Source organism: Rhinolophus sinicus, linkage group LG13 (assembly GCF_036562045.2).
Source record: "Rhinolophus sinicus isolate RSC01 linkage group LG13, ASM3656204v1, whole genome shotgun sequence".
Taxonomy (NCBI): domain Eukaryota; kingdom Metazoa; phylum Chordata; class Mammalia; order Chiroptera; family Rhinolophidae; genus Rhinolophus; species Rhinolophus sinicus.
This window is the reverse complement of record NC_133762.1, coordinates 36,897,169-36,913,877: the sequence shown is the minus strand read 5'-3', so window position 1 is coordinate 36,913,877 and position 16,709 is coordinate 36,897,169. Positions and strand designations below refer to the sequence as shown.

Sequence of the window (16,709 nt, the reverse complement as noted above, 5' to 3'; positions counted from 1 at the left end):
CACATACTTGGATCCTGTGGATTTAGGGTTCATTCTGGAAACCCACATCCTTGTGAAGTGTACCAATGCAGTATTAGGGGCCAAGCCCACATCTTCATAACAAAAAACATTTATTAAGTACCCACAACCTAACAAACCCTGCTCACCCTTCTTCCCTTTTCCTGCCTGGGAGGGGGCTCCTTGGTGTGCAGAGAGACAAACGGGGGGTCCAAGTGGAGGTGCTCCTGGCAGCCAAGGTGCCACAGAACTTGCTGCCAGCTTTGGCTCCTCTTTGGTGCCAAGATTCGTGACCCTGGACTTGAACCTCTTCTGAGGACTTGTCTGCTGGCAACTCTGGCTAGAGGGCTTGGCCCAGCTTCTGGCCTTCCCACCCCCTGAAGTCCATGCAGCCCTGTGCCCAGCCAGGCCTATTTGAGCACAAGCATGGCCTCGGTGCCGTCCTTGGCGGTCAAGTAGAGACCATGTGTGAGGTAGTACTCTCGCCGCAGGAAGGCGTAGAAGTAGTCGGAGATGAGCAGGATCTGGGGGGAGAGAGTGAGTGTGAGAAGCTTAGCGGTACCTCCCCCTGAACCCTGAGTCTGAGGGGCTAGGCAGGTACTGGGGAGACATTACCCCGGGACCCCCACCTCAGGACCTACACTTGGTCCTGCCAGGTCTCACTGGCACCTCCTCCCTCTACTATGGTCTATACCTCCTTCCCAAGGCCTGGCCTCTGAACTCCAGACAGTACTTCTGCAACCCGAGGCCCTTCCACCTCACCTCTTGGGGGCCCACAGGCCCCTCCACCCCAGCCAGGCCCCCTGTCAATCCCGCTTCTACTGGGAACCATGCCTCCCATCTTCCACCCAGGTGCTCAGGCCACAGAATCACCTGCTACTTTTCCTCCCATATACAAAGCCACTAAGACCTGTCACTTCTAGCTCCTCAACTCTCTCAAATGCACCGATTTCTACCCGTCTTCACAGTTACCACCCAGGACACGGTCCCTGCCATTTCAGCAGCAGTCCCCTCTCTGGGCTCCGAGTCGCACACCTTCCCTCCCCCAGTCCATTTTCCCTAGCAGCCAGAGGTTGCTTTTCCAAACAAACCTGGTCATGTTCAAGTCCTCTAACGGCTTCCTGTGGCTCGTAGGGTGAAGGTCAGACTCCCTGGCCTCCAGGGCCTTGCACCTCGTCCCTGTCTGTGCACACGCGCTACCCTCGCCCCTGTTCCACCTCACTCTGCTCCCACTGCAAGATCTTTGCTGTTTCCTCTGCCTGGAATGTTCTCTCCCCTTTTATCTAGTTAACACCTGCTTGCCCTTCAGGTCTCAGGAAGGATGTTCCTCAGAGAAGCCCTGCCTCACACCCAGATTGGGTCATGGCCTCATCAACCTCTATTTGGCAGCACAAACTCATCCAAAGTGCAGTTTTACCTTCACCTCTGCCTGCCCGATGACTGTGCTCCTTCCTGCCCTGCACTGGGCAGGGTCCCTCAGTGGTTCTGCCACCACGGTATATGTGCCCAGCTCGGTCTGTCTTTCCCGTATGGGCCACAGAATCCAAAGGGCCTTAGAAGCGCAGCCCACCACCCCCCTCACTGAGGCCCGGAGAGGAACAGGGATCTGCCAAGTGCCCCCACATGCCAGACCTAAAGTCTTAAATCCCATCTGCCCCAGGCTCCCAAGACCTCCAGTGCCTGGAGCAGGAGGCGCAGGGCCCAGCCACACAGAAGGATCAGGGGAAGGGGCTCACCACTGCGGACACCACCAACTCTCAGACTAGCACACCAAGCACCTCTTGGGACACATGGGGAGATGGCAGCCCTGAGCGAGGAGCACCTGGCTCGGGTATTGGAGCTGAGCCCGAGATCGTGGCCTCTGACCCTGAGACCCCATCCCAGGCAGTCTCTGTCACACTGTGGACAGGAAGGAGGGCACACAGTGGCCTGGAGCAGGCACTCAGAACCAACACAAGTGATGGCCTCAGGACAAGGATCCCACAGGAGCCTGTTGGAAGGCTTGATCAACCCCATCTTACAGATGAGGAAATTAAGGCACAAGGGGTCAGTAGTTGGTCTAAGGCTATCCCGGGAGAGCTGGAGCAGTGCCCATGAGCCTGCTAGGCCATGCCCCAGGGGCCCAGAACTCAGCCGCTGTGGGTATCAGGAGAGCAGACAGCCCAGGGAGCCCGAGGCTGTGCCCCACAGCTGCGCTTCAGGGGCAGTTGTCACAACAAAGGCTGACCTCACACCCTGCAGCCCCTTTCTTACCCAGGCCCAGGGCCCAGGGAAGGGGAGCCTGGAGTTGTGGCTGAGCTGGTGGAGGGCTGATCCCTGAGCCAGGTCAGATAAGGGGCATGTGCAAAGTCAGAAATTCACAAAACAAAATGAGCCAATTCCAATGTCACACAATCAGCTGGACAAGTAGTAGGAAGTCAAAATACTAGGTATTAGTTTGAACCATATGAAATTGCCATTTCTGCAGATCAGAAATGGTTGAATATTGGCAATTTCATATGTTTCAATCAATTATATAAGAGGGAAAAAACACCGAAGAAATACAAATAGTAGCGTAAGCATGTTATTTAGAAGTACCAGAACCAGTCACTGTAAGACCTTAGGGAGTTCTTCTTTTTCCTTAGAAGCCTTAACTTTGTAAATTAGGTACATGTATTACACTGATAAAAATACAAATCCAATTCACAACAATCAACCAATCCAAAGAACAGTGGAGGGAAAGAGAAAATAGCAACTTCACAGTGGAGAAGCCTGGCAAACACCATCTTAACCAAACGAGCAAGGGTAACAGCATGCAATCGTGTGGCTAGCACGTACAGCAGGAATGTTCCAAAACCCAAAACCTGGTCTCATGACGAGAGAACCATCAGACAAACCCAAAGTGGGGACACGCGACAGGCTACCCGCCAGCGCTCCTCAGCGCATCCAGGCCACGAGAAGTTAGGAAAGACGGAGAAAGCGAGCCGAGGACATGGGGGAGACATGACAACTAAATGTTAACGTGGTACCTTTGCTTGGATCCTGGAAGAGAAAGAGGACATGATGGGGAAAACTGGTGAAACCCACACCAAATCTGGAGTCCACTTAATAATAATGGACCAGGGCCAGTTTCTTGGTTTGGACAAATGTATTATAGAAATACAAGATGTAAACAATGCAGGAAACTGGGTGTGGGGCACATGAGAACCCCGTGCTATCTAAATTATTCCAAAATTTAAGTTTATTTTAAAAAGCAATGCACTATTGTTATATGCAACAACACGGATGAGCCACAAAACTATTTTGCTGAATGAAAGAAGGCTTCAGGAAATGTATATTAAGATTTGTGTTTTACACTGTATGTAAATTTCACATAAGAAAAATGTAAATAGGTACCGAACTCTGGTTAATGACATACATGTGAAATATTTAGCAGAAAATATACTGATGCATACATTTCACTTTGAAGTATATTTAAAAAAAATAAGAGCTCAAGGGATGGATAATTTGTGGTCATCTAAGGAAAGCAAAATGTTAATGGTGGTAGTAGAGTCCAGGTGGTCGGTATATGGGTGTTTGATGTCTTTCAGCTTTGTGGTGTGTGTGAAAATTTTCATAATGAAGTGTCAGGGGAGGGTGGCATGGACGGAAAGAGCCCTGTGTGCTGGCTTGGTCTGTCTGGAACAGAAGGTCACAAATCCTGAGTGGGTGTCCTGCTCCCAGGGACAGAACCCCAGGCTGGCAGGGAGGCTTGACTCTTTCAGAGGGAAGCCCCTGGCTGGTCACAGGCTGGCTGAGACAACCTCTTCTGACCTTGAAGCTTTCCACTTGGGCTAAGGAGAAGGGATTTCCCAGAGGCACTGGGAGTCAGCCAACCCAGCAGCTGTAGACCCAGAGGCCCTTTGTCTAGTCTGGGCAGGTGAAGTTGGGCAAGGGGCAGTGGAAATACCATGGGTGAGTTAGGGGCTGTGACGTGGTGTAAATCACTCCGCTCCCTAAGCTGCATTTCCTCACCTGTGAGGTCAGCGATAAACTCTAGTTTCTTACCGCAATGGTGGCTCCCCTAGTCCTGGTTCTGTGTCTTGGTGCTTTCAGAGACCTGAAGAGCAGCCGTTCTTTAAAGCTGTCCTCACTGACTGTGGCTGAGCCCCCGGCCTCTCCTGCCACCAACCACTGAGGCCTGCCAGCTCCCTTCCTCAGACTCCTGACTCAGCCCCCTTTTCTCCCTCCCACCCACTGCCTCCTGGACCCTGGGGATCTTCACACACACACACACACACACACACACACACACACACCCTGCTCAGAAGCCAAAGGGCTCCTACTCATCCCTTGAGAGGCACCATCTCCATCCCCAGCCTCACGCTCACTTATGTGACCCCTGAAGTGAAGGCATTTCCCATTGCCCTCCCCACCAAATGGGATGGCACTTGTTTCAGCTCGTGGGTCCAGGCCTGGAGCAGGGCTGGCGCTCTGGGAGTAGCTTCCTGGTCCGCACCCCCTTGGCACTGCCCCAGAGAGGGCTCAGTCAGACCACATTCCTCTCTCATTGGCAGCTGTGAGGGCCCCAGGACTCCTCATTGGGCCATGCTGAAGATTTAATGGGGCAGTTGAAAAAAGGGCGGTCAGGGACAGAGAGGGGGAGATCAGAAGTGGAACATGCCCTGTTACAGGGTGGGAAAGAGGAGAGACAGGAAACCAGCACATTCTGAGTATCTGCCATGGGCCAGGCCCTTTAACGAGAAGTGTATCACCGAACCTTCACACCACACTGCGGTAGGGCGTATGCGCCCCACTCAGAGATGGGCCAGCTCAGAGGTTAAGGGTCCGGCCTGGGCTCACACGGGAGTAAGCGGAGCACTCAGGCTGCAGTGCTGATCTGACCGTCGGAGGCCCAAACCCGGGTTCTTCCCATCATCCTGCAAACTCCTCAATTTGGGGTCCTGGGGGCAAAGGGGCTGCACCCACCTGGGCTGAACCCTGCTACAGGCCCATGCTGACACTTTGTAAACACTAACACCCCTGTGGAGGCTGTGCTCCCCATTCACAGCTGTCACTTAGCCAAGGAGAGAGTTTTTTTGGAAAAGGAAAAACAAGTGTCTGAGACTTCCGAGCCAGCAGAGGCTGTTCAGTGCGTCTAGAAGCTGCGGGGCTTAGGAGCGCAGCCTCAGCCAACACGGGCCCCTGCGAGGCAGCTTCCGCGGGAGGAGAAGCAGGTGCTGTCCCCCCAGGCATGTCCCGGTTCCCCGGGTCTCTTGCTCCTGCTGGAGAGGCTGACACACGACAGCCAGCCTGCACTTGGGGGAACTCATGTGGTTGCCACCACTGGCACTAAGGGGCGGCACCCTCTGCCCACACTCGCCTGGGGAGCGAGGACACTGGGAGCAAGAGAAGCTGACAGCTGACTGACGGGGCTGGGCAGGGCTTGGCATGACCCGACAACTCACAGACCTGAATGGACACGCGTGGGAGGAGATGGAGGAGAAACAGATCTCCACCCTCTCGCTCTAAAGAAGCAAAACAATAGGGAAATCACTGGACTTCAATCTCGGGGTCTGGAAGATCACAGAGGAAGGTCAAAGTCAGCTGTGATGGCACCATTATCTACATGGGACTTTTCAATAGACAAAAGCTTTCCCCACCCAACTCTATCATAGAGGCCTCACAGCTAACCTCCGAGGCTGAGGAAACTGAGGCTTCCACCCCCTCTCCCCAGGCTTAAACAGCCTCCTGCCTGTGCTCAGAGGCCAGCGCACACCCTCACCTCCCTTCCTGGCAGAGTGAGGCTTGCGGAACCTGAATCTGCTCACTGAAAGCTCGGCCTGGTCCTCAGCATAAGGAGCCCCACGTGGCTCTGACCACCGCTGTCCTGAAACGGCCTCATTCCCTGTCAGGTGGCACGAGCCAGCCCTACAGAACTCCCTTCCACACGGGCGAGGCTCGCTCGCTCTCTTTCTCTTTCTCCCCTGCCCCCTCAGCACCTACAGCCCGGTTAGACCCTCAGGACTACACTTAGAGGCTGCTTCCCCCACCCTAGAAGCTTTTTTAACCACCTAGCTCTGAGCTCCCCAGGCTTTTCCCTCGTTTTTAGCACTGCCCAGGCCCTGCCTATTGCCTTTTCTTTCTCTTCCACACACCGTGGGGTCCTTGGAAGCAGGGCTGTGTCTCATTCACCCCTAGTAGAGTGCCTGGTACATAGCAGGCACCTAATTAATATTTGCAAATAAATTAGGCCCCAGGAGTCCTGTGCTTTGTCTAAGACCAGGGAGCCGGGACGGACGGGGCTGGGTGTCGCTGTGGAGTTCGGGCCTCCCAAACCTAGCCCTTCCGGCTGGCGGTGCCCCTGTATTTAGCCTGGGCTTTTCCTGTCACTCTGGTTGTGGGGGGTGGGGGGAGGCCTGTGAGAGAGACAAGCCTGGGATGCTAAGCACTAAGCTAAAGGTCCGAGGATGGAGGGATGACAGAACGAACTAAGACCATGACAAATGCCCCTGAATGAGCAAAGCAAAGCACACATGCACACCCAGCTAGACAAGAGCTCCAGCCTGGGCCACAGGCACCTCATGTCTGGAGGAACACATCTTCCCACACAGACCAGGATGTCGCAGCCAGGACCACATACAACCCTTGGGGATAAGCCTGAAATGTACCTCCATCTGTGCACAAGTGGGGGCTACACACCCCACAACCACTGCTGACCTGCCCCCACATGTCCCGCAACATTGCCTCACTGGTCCCAATTCCCAGCATGACACACCAGGCCAACTAAGAGGCGATTCCCGGAGATAGGACTGCGGATTCATTTATCCTGGAGTGAATGAGCGAGTCCTGCGCAGCCCCGATGTGCCACAGGGCTGGCGCCCAGACGCCAGGCTTCCGGCCTCCCTGGAGACAGAAAGCAGAATGGCCAAAGCAGGGCCAGCCCGGGCCTTCAGGGTCTGCAGCACAAGGACGGGGGTCAGGGCAAGAGGCAGCAGCTCAGAGAGTGTTCCAGACCTGCTGGGAAGGGCAGGAGGTGGGGGGATAAGGTAGGGCACAGAGCAGGAGTGGGGCTCTCGGGTCCTGCCATGGGGTTAAGAGGGGCAGGGGGCTCCGGTCTGACCCCCAAGGAATGCAGCAGGCCCGGCTTGTACCGAAACAGAGATGGAACTGGGAGGTTAGGGTAAGAATGTGTCACTGGTCATAAAATGTGGTTTCTGATTCCAGCTCATTCCATTTATTCATCAATAAACAGTCACAGAACATTCTTCTGGGATGCAGCTGTGACAGACCTGGGGCTGCCCTAATGGAACCCACAATTTACTGAGAGGACGTGATACCCAAGAGCATGAATAAATACACCCCTCCTGAGCTCTGTGACTTCCGAGCCTCAGCCTCTTCATTTCTATCAGGAGGGGCTAATAACTGCCCCCCTCAAAGGGCTGTTACAAGAATTAAGTGAATTCCCTATCATAACAAAATAAAGGAGAACAACTTAAAGGGCTGTCAGTAGGGAAATCCTTACATCAAGTGTGGCAAGTCCATGCGAACAAGGAGAGATCACCAAGATATTTTATTAAAAGGCAAGAAAAGTCATACTTCCATCAGGATGCCCACAATTAAACATACACACACAGAAAACTTTCTCCACGAGGACACGAGCAGCTGTGGACGCACAGGGGACGGTCCAGAAGGCCACACAGCACATGATCCAGCAGATTAAAGGGACCACATGGGCCTGGCCCCCAGCAAGCTCTTTAAACATGAGTCACTATTAATTATCATTTGGGGAAAGACTTCCTTATGTTCTCTGTTTTTAAGTTGAATTAGGGTGCGTGGGACATCTTACGTCCCTCTTTTTTAAAAAGCTAAATTTAAATGCATTCCTTTTTGTTTATATGTCATCCTTGATGACCATTACACTTTTGCGGTCACTGACCTGCAGCAGAACAGGGTCAAAAACAAAGAGGAGGGGAGACAGGCTCCCTAGGAATTTGCTCTGGATATTTGAACAGCATGTTGTTCACGCTATTTCCCACATCAACATATGAATAATGGCAGCAGGACCCATGCATCACATGTCCAATCCTCTCAACACCCTGGGAGGTGGAAGAAAACTGCCACCCAGAGAAATTCAATCACTTGCTGAAAGTCACACAGTAAGGAAGTGGAGGGGCACTGCAATCGACCAATCTCTCAGTACACACACACACACACACACACACACACACACACTCACTCCTATGGATGGTTTACTGTTGTCATTTCCTGGTTACTGACTCTGAGGCACAATTATAATTAGCAAATGATCTGTTACAAACTAAAAAATATTTAAAGGATGGGGCCTAAGGCACTCCTGGCTTACCTGCTGGTATAACAAATAATCTACCAATAATTTGTTCTATTATAGCATGTGGCACTGACCAACTCAAACAGAGCAGGACTTAAAATTTACAGGCCAAATGGTCTCCACATTCAGCTCCTGATTCTGTGACGATGGGCCTGGCTCTGCACACCTGCCCCAAATCCCTGCTCATCTGATTCCTAGGACAGCTCTGGTCTGTCTTGTCCAGGGAGGGGAGAAGGATGGCCAGCTGCCTCCAGGCGCCATCCAGCTACAAGTGCAGAGCTAGCTGTGGGAATGAGGACATGTCCCCGAATGCCACGCATCTCAATGGCAGTGCTGATGGAAGCAGAGGCTGGCGTGGGCTGGGGAGGACATGCAGGGATTTCGCTGGCCAGAGACCAGGTTCTGGCAGAAGCTGGAGAAGCGCTGGGGACAGAGCAGCCACGTACTGACCTCAGCCAGTGGGGGTGACGTGGCTCCCATCCTGCCCACCTCCGAGACCATCTCCCCTTCGCCTCTCACTCTCCGAGTCTGAAAGGTCCAGGTCCTACTCCTCACCGACCACTCGCAACAGGAAAGGGGATCTTGTTCCCTCGAGATTCCTCCAGCAGTTACTCTCTGCACATTTGGTCATTAATCATACGGTGTTTTCCCTGGCTGTCTTTGTTTGGTTCATTCATTCATTCATTCAACAAATATTTGCTAAACAACTTCTCTGTGCCAAGCACTGATCTGGTAATTGGGTCCCTGCAGTGGATAAGACCAGTAGAGCTCTGCCTTTATGAAGCTCACAGGCGAGTGGGGGGAGCAGAGAGAGAAGAAAGTAAATAATATAAAGTTAGATTGGTAAGTGCTATGAAGGAAACAAACAGGGGGCTAAGAAAGAGACTGGGGGCAGGGGAACACCACGAAAGGCCTCTTTGAGGAGGTGACATTGAACTTGTAGTAAAATTCTAAATGTCTCCTATTTGCCTCTGCGGCTCCCGACAGGTGTGAGGGCGGAGGTAGTATAACCGTCTGGCTCATGATGAGGGGTGCTCTTCTACCCCAGCCAAAGCTCCAAGACAGCAACGTGACTCGAGTGCCCGCCTTGGTGAGTAAAGGCCCTGTCGGACATGCCCCTGTGTGACCTGGCAGCGGCCACAAGGCCAAAAGCCAGCAGTCCCAGAAAGCATCTGACCCTACAGAGTTGTCTCTGGCTCAGAGCCACCAGAGCCCAGACCCAAGGGGGCCGATGACACAGCTGTGCCCGATGTCTGAGCAAACTGCCAGCTTACAGGCACTTGGACCACTGCTGGGAAGCCTGGAGGTTGGTCTGACCTGTCTGAAGGGCAACTTGGCAATATCTGCCCACGTGGAACCACAAAAGACCCCGAATAGCCAAAGCAATCCTAAGAAAAAAGAACAATGCTGGAGGTATCACACTCCCTGACTTTAGCTTGTACTGCAGGGCTACAATAATCAAAACAGCATGGTACTGGCAGAAAAACAGACACATAGACCAATGGAATAGAATTGAGAACCCAGAAATAAACCCACATAAATATGGACAGATAATCTTTGACAAAGAAGCCAAAAACATACAATGGAGCAAAGACAGCCTCTTCAATAAATCGTGCTGGGAGAACTGGAAAGCCACATGCAAAAGAATGAAACTGGACTGCTATCTGTCACCATGTACCAAAATTAATTCAAAATGGATCAAAGACCTAAGCACAAGACCTGAAATAATAAACTGCATAGAAGAAAACATAGGTACTAAACTTATGGACCTTGGGATCAAAGAGCATTTTACGAATTTGACTCCAAAGGCAAGGGAAGTAAAAGCTAAAATAAATGAATGGGACTATATCAAACTTAAAAGCTTCTGCACAGCAAAAGAAACCATTGACAAAATAAAGAGGCAACCTACTGAATGGGAGATTTTTGCAAACAACGCCTCCAATAAGGGGCTAATATCCAAAATATACAAGGAACTCATGCAACTCAACAACAAAAAAACAAAACCCAATTGAAAAATGGGCAGAGGACCTGAAGAGACATTTCTCCAAAGAGGACATACAAATGGCCAACAGACATATGAAAAAATGCTCAACATCACTAATCATCAGAGAAATGCAAATCAAAACCACAATGAGATATCACCTCACCACAGTCAGAATGGCTATCATCAACAAGACAAATAGTAACAAGTGTTGGAGAGGCTGTGGAGAAAAAGGAACCCTCATACACTGTTGGTGGGAATGCAGACTGGTGCAGCCATTATGGAAGATAGTGTGGAGGTTCCTCAAAAAATTAAGAATAGAATTACCATATGACCCAGCAATCCGTCTCCTGGGTATCTACCCAACAAAATCTGAAAACATTTATACATAAAGACACGTGTGTTCCAATGTTCATTGCAGCTTTATTTATGGTGGGCAAGACGTGGAAACAACCAAAATGTCCTTTGATAGATGAATGGATAAAGAAGTTGTGGTATATATACACAATGAGGTATATATACACAAATGCTATTCGGCGGTAAGAAAAGATGAAATAGTACCATTTGTGACAACATGGCTGGATCTTGAGATTATAATGCTAAGTGAATAAATCAGACAGAAAAAGTAGAGAACCATATGATTTCACTGATATGTGGTATGTAAAACTGAAAACAACAAAAGATCAAGACACACAAATGAAGGAACAAAAACTCACAGACATAGACAACAGTTTAGAGGTTACCAGAGGGTAAGGGAGGAGGGGGGTTCTAGAAGAGGGTAAACAGGGCCTACTATATGGTGATGGAAAAAAAACTGACTCTGGGTGGTGAACACACAATGTGAGATATAGATAATGTATTACAGAATTGTACACCTGAAATCTATGTAACTTTACTAACAATTGTCACGCCAATAAACTTTAATTTAAAAAAATATATTAATGTCTGCCCACACGTACAATGCACATGCCCTCTGACCCAGCAAGTCCCAGCACCTGGATTCGACCCCAGGAAAATGCTGGCACGTGTACACAAGAGTATGTGGAAGGATATGCAAGGCTCCTCCCTTTAAAATAAAGAGTGAAACAACCAGAAGCAACCTCAGTGTCCGTCAGCAGGGGCTACCTAGTCAGACCCGTCACGGATGGTACATCCTAAGCACGGCATGTCAGAGCCATCAAAGATGAGATCATCACGTGAAAAACAGCAGTGTAGGATTTCATTTCTTTAGATCAACACAAAAGCTCTTTCTGTGCACAAGAACGTGGAGCTGTCTGTAAAGGCACAGAGCAAGCCTGCAGACACACCAAACTGACCCCAGTGATCACGTCTGCACTGGGGTGGGAAGGGACAGGACCCAGGAGGGTCTTTACTGTTCATTCCACATGCTTCTATTTTGACTTCTTTTTCCCCAGCAAGAATGAATTCCTGTATTACTCGTATGATTAAAAATGAAAGACTATGCGAAGAGTTCAGCCAGGTGTTTCTCTACAGCTCAGTTGTTAACACACTGCATCTACCTGGCCTGTGGTTCGTACCCCCGACGCCATCCTCCTTTCGCAACCACAGTTTCTCCTGCCTCCGATGACACCTGACCACTTGCAAACATCTCCCATGCCGTTTACAGAGACTTGGTGCATAAAGGCAGCCAAAAGTACCACATAAAAAAGCTGTTATCTGGCAAGTTCCATGGATGCTTCATAATCACTGCAACTGTACTCCTGACCCACACTTGACACTCATGATCTGACAACAGGCTGTGGGCTGTTTCAGGGGTGCTCGCCAAACTCCCCCGAGTCCCAGGGCAGGCCCAGTGCCTCCACACGTCCGTCAACACTTTCCAAGGACAAGGGGATTCAGCAAGACAGAAGAGCCTGAACAACCTTTTGAATTCCTTCGAGATACTGAGCTGAATCCTGTAGATTCCAGTTTGCACGGGACATAGATAGGAGTTGCTGAGCATTCCATCAATAACCGCTGTGGGACAGGTAGAATAGACTCTCTGGCCTGGTCCCACCCAGGCTCCAGGGCCCTCCATCTCTCTTCCTGCTGTTCACAAATCAAGATAAATAGCTGGGCTGGACATTAATTGTCCAGAAATGTCTATGCAGGAAATACCAGATCCATCACTCACTGCAAAAGCCCTAACTCCCTTCTTTCCCAGCAGCTAACCTTGGAGACAAGAGTCTCCCTGGGGATTATTCAGTGCCATCATTAGTCTCTCCAGCGCGCCCTGCTTTGCATCCAGCCCATGCACAGGAAACGCCTGGCTGTGCCAATGACAAGTGAAATGGTCCATGGTACAACTGATTCTTACAGGACCTTGACAACGAGGGCAGAGCCAACCCGAGAGAATGCAGCACAGTGGACAAGGGACCTTCAAAGAAGTTTGCTAGACCACCTGCAACACCATTTCTGGGAAAGCTTGTTAAAAATACAAATTCCTGACCCTGTTTTCCACATCTACTGAGTCAATATCTGTGGAAGTGGGATCAGGAAATCTGCCTTTCTCAACAATCAAAGCCATGTAATGGTGACAGTCACAGCATAACCACAGGATTTAAAACATATTAGCAAGGAATCTGCATTTCTAACAAGCTCCCCCCATGCTGTTGCTGAGAACCACTGCTCTACAGCACCAAGCGGGGGCTTTCCCTGGGTCGGAGAAGGTGGGAGCTCCTCGCTGGCCCTCCTCAGTCGGTGACCCCACAGCCTCTTGTCCCGCTGCTCCCAGCCGTGCCGTGTGCTCCAGACTTACCCAACTAGACCAAACCATTTCTCCTCTTCCTGCCTTTGCTCCTGCTCTCCCCCTCTGGAAAGCTCCCCCACCCTCGCCTCTGCCCTCCCCATCCTCACATGGTGCATTACGGAAAGAGGGTAGGCTCAGACACTGAGCCTTCCCTGAATTTGGTTCTTGGCTCCTCCAAAGACCTCAGGCAAGAGGCAACCTCTGTGAGTCTCGGCTCCCATTTGTGCAATCGGGCAACACTACCTCACAGGCTTGCTGTGAGAATTCCGGGAGGGGATGGTTCAGCATGGTGCCCAATAGATGTCAGCTGGATTCAGCCCCTCTACCCACCCCCTGCTGCTCTTCCTTCCCTATGTTCTCTACCAGACCACAAGCTACTTGACGAGAGGAACTGTCCTCTCATTCACATCCAAATCCCTAGTTTGCAGAACCCCGAGCCTAGGTGGAACGTCTGAATCCCTGTCCCCATGCTGCCCTTGACTCTTACCTGCCCAACGTTGAAGGTCAGTGTGATGGCATAAAAGAAATTGGAGTTGGCACTTCCCGCGTAAATCCAGAGGTGCCACAGGACGGGGAAGAGCAGGGAGCAGGCGATCATGACACAGCCGAGGACAAAGATGTTTCTCAGGACTGCAAAGACAGACGGCCAGTTAGTCCCCTGCTGGTTCCCTCTGGGACCTTTCCTTGCTGTGATGCCCCCGGAGGATGGGCAGAGCCAGGCAGAGCCTGGGGCAGCTCAAAGGCAGAACCCGCCCTCCGACCCCCTGCCCTTTTAGAGCTATTGGGGTGCCAAGAGGCAAACCTCAGACCCTTGAGTCCATGTCTCCCCATGCCCAAAGCTGGCGGGAGGTCCTAGGTTTGGACTCTGTACCTCCCACTGTGGGCTTGGCTGGTGCCCAGTTAGCAATGCCTTGAATGCTTCTGGGCAGCGCAAAGGGGGCATTTCAGCAAGAAATTGCCTTCTACCCCCAATGTCAGTGTCCAAGGGTACCTCCGCCCCTCTCCCAAGCAGGGTGCTGTCTGGCCACATGGGATGGTGGATGGGAACGGTAGCATGACGCATGAAGGTTACAGCCCCACAGTGAGTGTCTCCGGCGCTCCAGAAACACGTTTTCCACTCTCCTCAATTCATGTCGTAGGTCTCCTGCCTTGCTCCTTAAATGTCCCTCACTTTTCCTTAGATGATTTAAAAATCTTTTTGACACTCTCCCTCTGTAACATAATTCCCCCACCACTACCACCACCACCACCACCACCGCCACCACCACCACCACCGGAGGGAATGTGGAATCCCACTCGGGACAAAGCTCTCCCTGAATCGGCCCCAGGGAGGACCTGCTATACAGCGTGGTCCCTGGGCAGGCAGGTGAGTCCAGCTGCAGGGGAAGGCAGCCTGATAATGGGGCATAGACCTGGCCTCAGAGAGACCCTGGTTAAAATTCCTGCCTTGCCAGCAAGTGTGTCTGAGTCTCAGCTTCCCCATCTCTAAAATAGGGCTAAAACGACAACTTCATAGGAGAATTACATGAATTAAACAAGATGTGTGAAAAATCTGGCACAGATGGATTACTGTGTTTTCTATTGTTGCTATAATAAATTACCACAAACTTAGTGGCTTAAACAATGTAATTTATCATCTTACAGTTCCGGAGGCCAGAAATGCAAAATGGGTCTCACAGGCTAAAAACCAAGGTCTCTTCAGGGCTGCATTCGCTCTGGAGGCACCGGGGAAATCTGTGGGCTCGCCTTCGCAGCACGTAGAGCTGCCTGTGTTCTTGGCTCATGACCCCCTTCCATCTTCAACCAGCAATGTCGGATTCATTCCTTCTCACCTTGCCTCCCTCTCTACTTTTTTTTAAAAACAGACTTTAGTTTTTAGAGCAGTTGTGCAACTGCAAAACTGAGCGGAAGGTACAGAGATTTCTGACATACCCCCTGCTTCCACCTCTTCCACTTAAAGGGCCCTTGTGATTAGATTACAATGGGCCCACCTGGCTATTCCAGGATCATCTCCCCATCTGAAGGTCCTTTTGCCATGTAAGGTGATATATTCAAGGGTTTGGGAGATTATGACATGAATATCATTGTGGAAGGTGGGGGGGGGGGCATTATTCTGCCTACCACACTGCTTTTATTTTCTTTTTAATTCAATAGGAGATATCCAAGAGTAGGATTATGTGCTATTTTTATTTCTTTCTTTACACTTTATTGTATTTTAAAACAGACATAAATATCATTTAAAGTAAATTAATAGCATACCCTTTTTAAAACAGCTTAGCACTGGGTCCGGTTCCCAGCAGGCACTTAAGGAACAGACGTTCCCTTCCACTATCTGACCACGACCTTCAGGAGATCCCTTCTCCCAAATCAGAATTTTGGGAGACTGAAGAGATGGGGAAACTCTTGAACCTTAAGGCCGCTGACCTCGGTTGTACAAAGACTTGGTGGAAATGCTATTCTGGGGGTTCATGAATTGGAAGGGGGACTGGATTACACATAGGATTCTCAATTTTGGTTGCAAAATGAAATCATCTGGGGAAGCCCATCCAGACTGAGTATATCAGTCTCCACGGGGTGGGGCCAAGGCATCCACATTAATTTCTTAAAGCTTCCCCAGTGAGTCCAATATGCAGCCAAGACTGTGAACCACTGATTCCAGCTGCAGACAGACCCTTACCAAACAGGAGGCGCATACTACCAGCAGTCGGTCTGCAACAGAGATCTCCCTGTGTCACAGGGAGAATGATCACGAGGGAGTGCGGAGTACCTGCTACAGCTGAGTGTTTTCAATTTACGGTTCACTCTTTATTGAGAAATTATACGTGTCTTTTGGTGCTGGTTGCTATCATTGCTAGAAAGTCCTTTCTTTTATAGATAGATAGATAGATAGATAGATAGATAGATAGATAGATAGATAGATAGATAGACAGACAGACAGTCCTTTCGTTTATGAAATGGAGATGAATGGCTGGTAGTTGACTGTATTAAGTCTTCAGCAAAATAAAAAGTGGGCAACTCTGTCATCAGAGTTTTTGAAATGTTAGTGGTCTGTGAAATCCCACAATTTGGAAACACTGGCCTGGAGGGCTTCCAAGGTCCTCTTTTCTGATCTGAAATTTCCACGATTCTGGGTTTTCAAAGCTGAGAGGTTAAAGCCTTGACTCAAGCCTTCCTGAGACCTCTCCTTTCTTGTCCTTTCTCCCAGAAACAGGAAGTCTTGGAAAAGGGAGGTCAATCATTGTTGTTGTTGTTGTTGGTATTAGACCATGTCACAACTTCAAGAAAGAAGAACAAATCTATTTACCATTCCTTCACTCCAATACGACTATTTACATTTCTCAGTGGTTCTTTCAGATCCCCTGGAAGTTATTTTGCTGAAAAGAATGTACACTATTTCTAAAATAAAACTGCTGTGGCCTGACAGCCCAGGTGGGTCTTTGTTCCATGCCTCTAGTCACTCTGAATTTCAGATCAGGTGACAAGAAGGTGACCAAGTGCACAGAGACCGAGAGGCTCACATGCGGCTCCCGAGTGCAATCACGAAGCGCTGCAAAGATACATTCCTGTGGGCCAGGAGGGACTGTCACCAGCATCCAGTTGGCTTCTGGCCTGTGGTGACCTTTGCAGGACTGGGAGCTGCTACGAACTCTTGCTGGCTAACAGGCCAGGGGATT

The 16,709-nt window shown here is 50.3% G+C and overlaps 1 protein-coding gene across 1 annotated transcript in view; it reads right to left on the bottom strand.

Moving 5' to 3' along the window:
* Nucleotides 1-93: 93 nt before the first annotated feature.
* Nucleotides 94-16,709, bottom strand: part of PIGU (phosphatidylinositol glycan anchor biosynthesis class U) — a 79,843-nt gene continuing 63,227 nt past the window's right edge. Inside the window, exons 11-12 of the mRNA XM_019733685.2 lie at nucleotides 13,523-13,665; nucleotides 94-521 (exon numbers count right to left, since the gene is read on the bottom strand). Of these exons, the coding sequence (XP_019589244.1) occupies nucleotides 408-521; nucleotides 13,523-13,665 (257 nt within the window). The 3' untranslated portion in view covers nucleotides 94-407. The remainder of the gene's footprint in view (nucleotides 522-13,522; nucleotides 13,666-16,709) is intronic.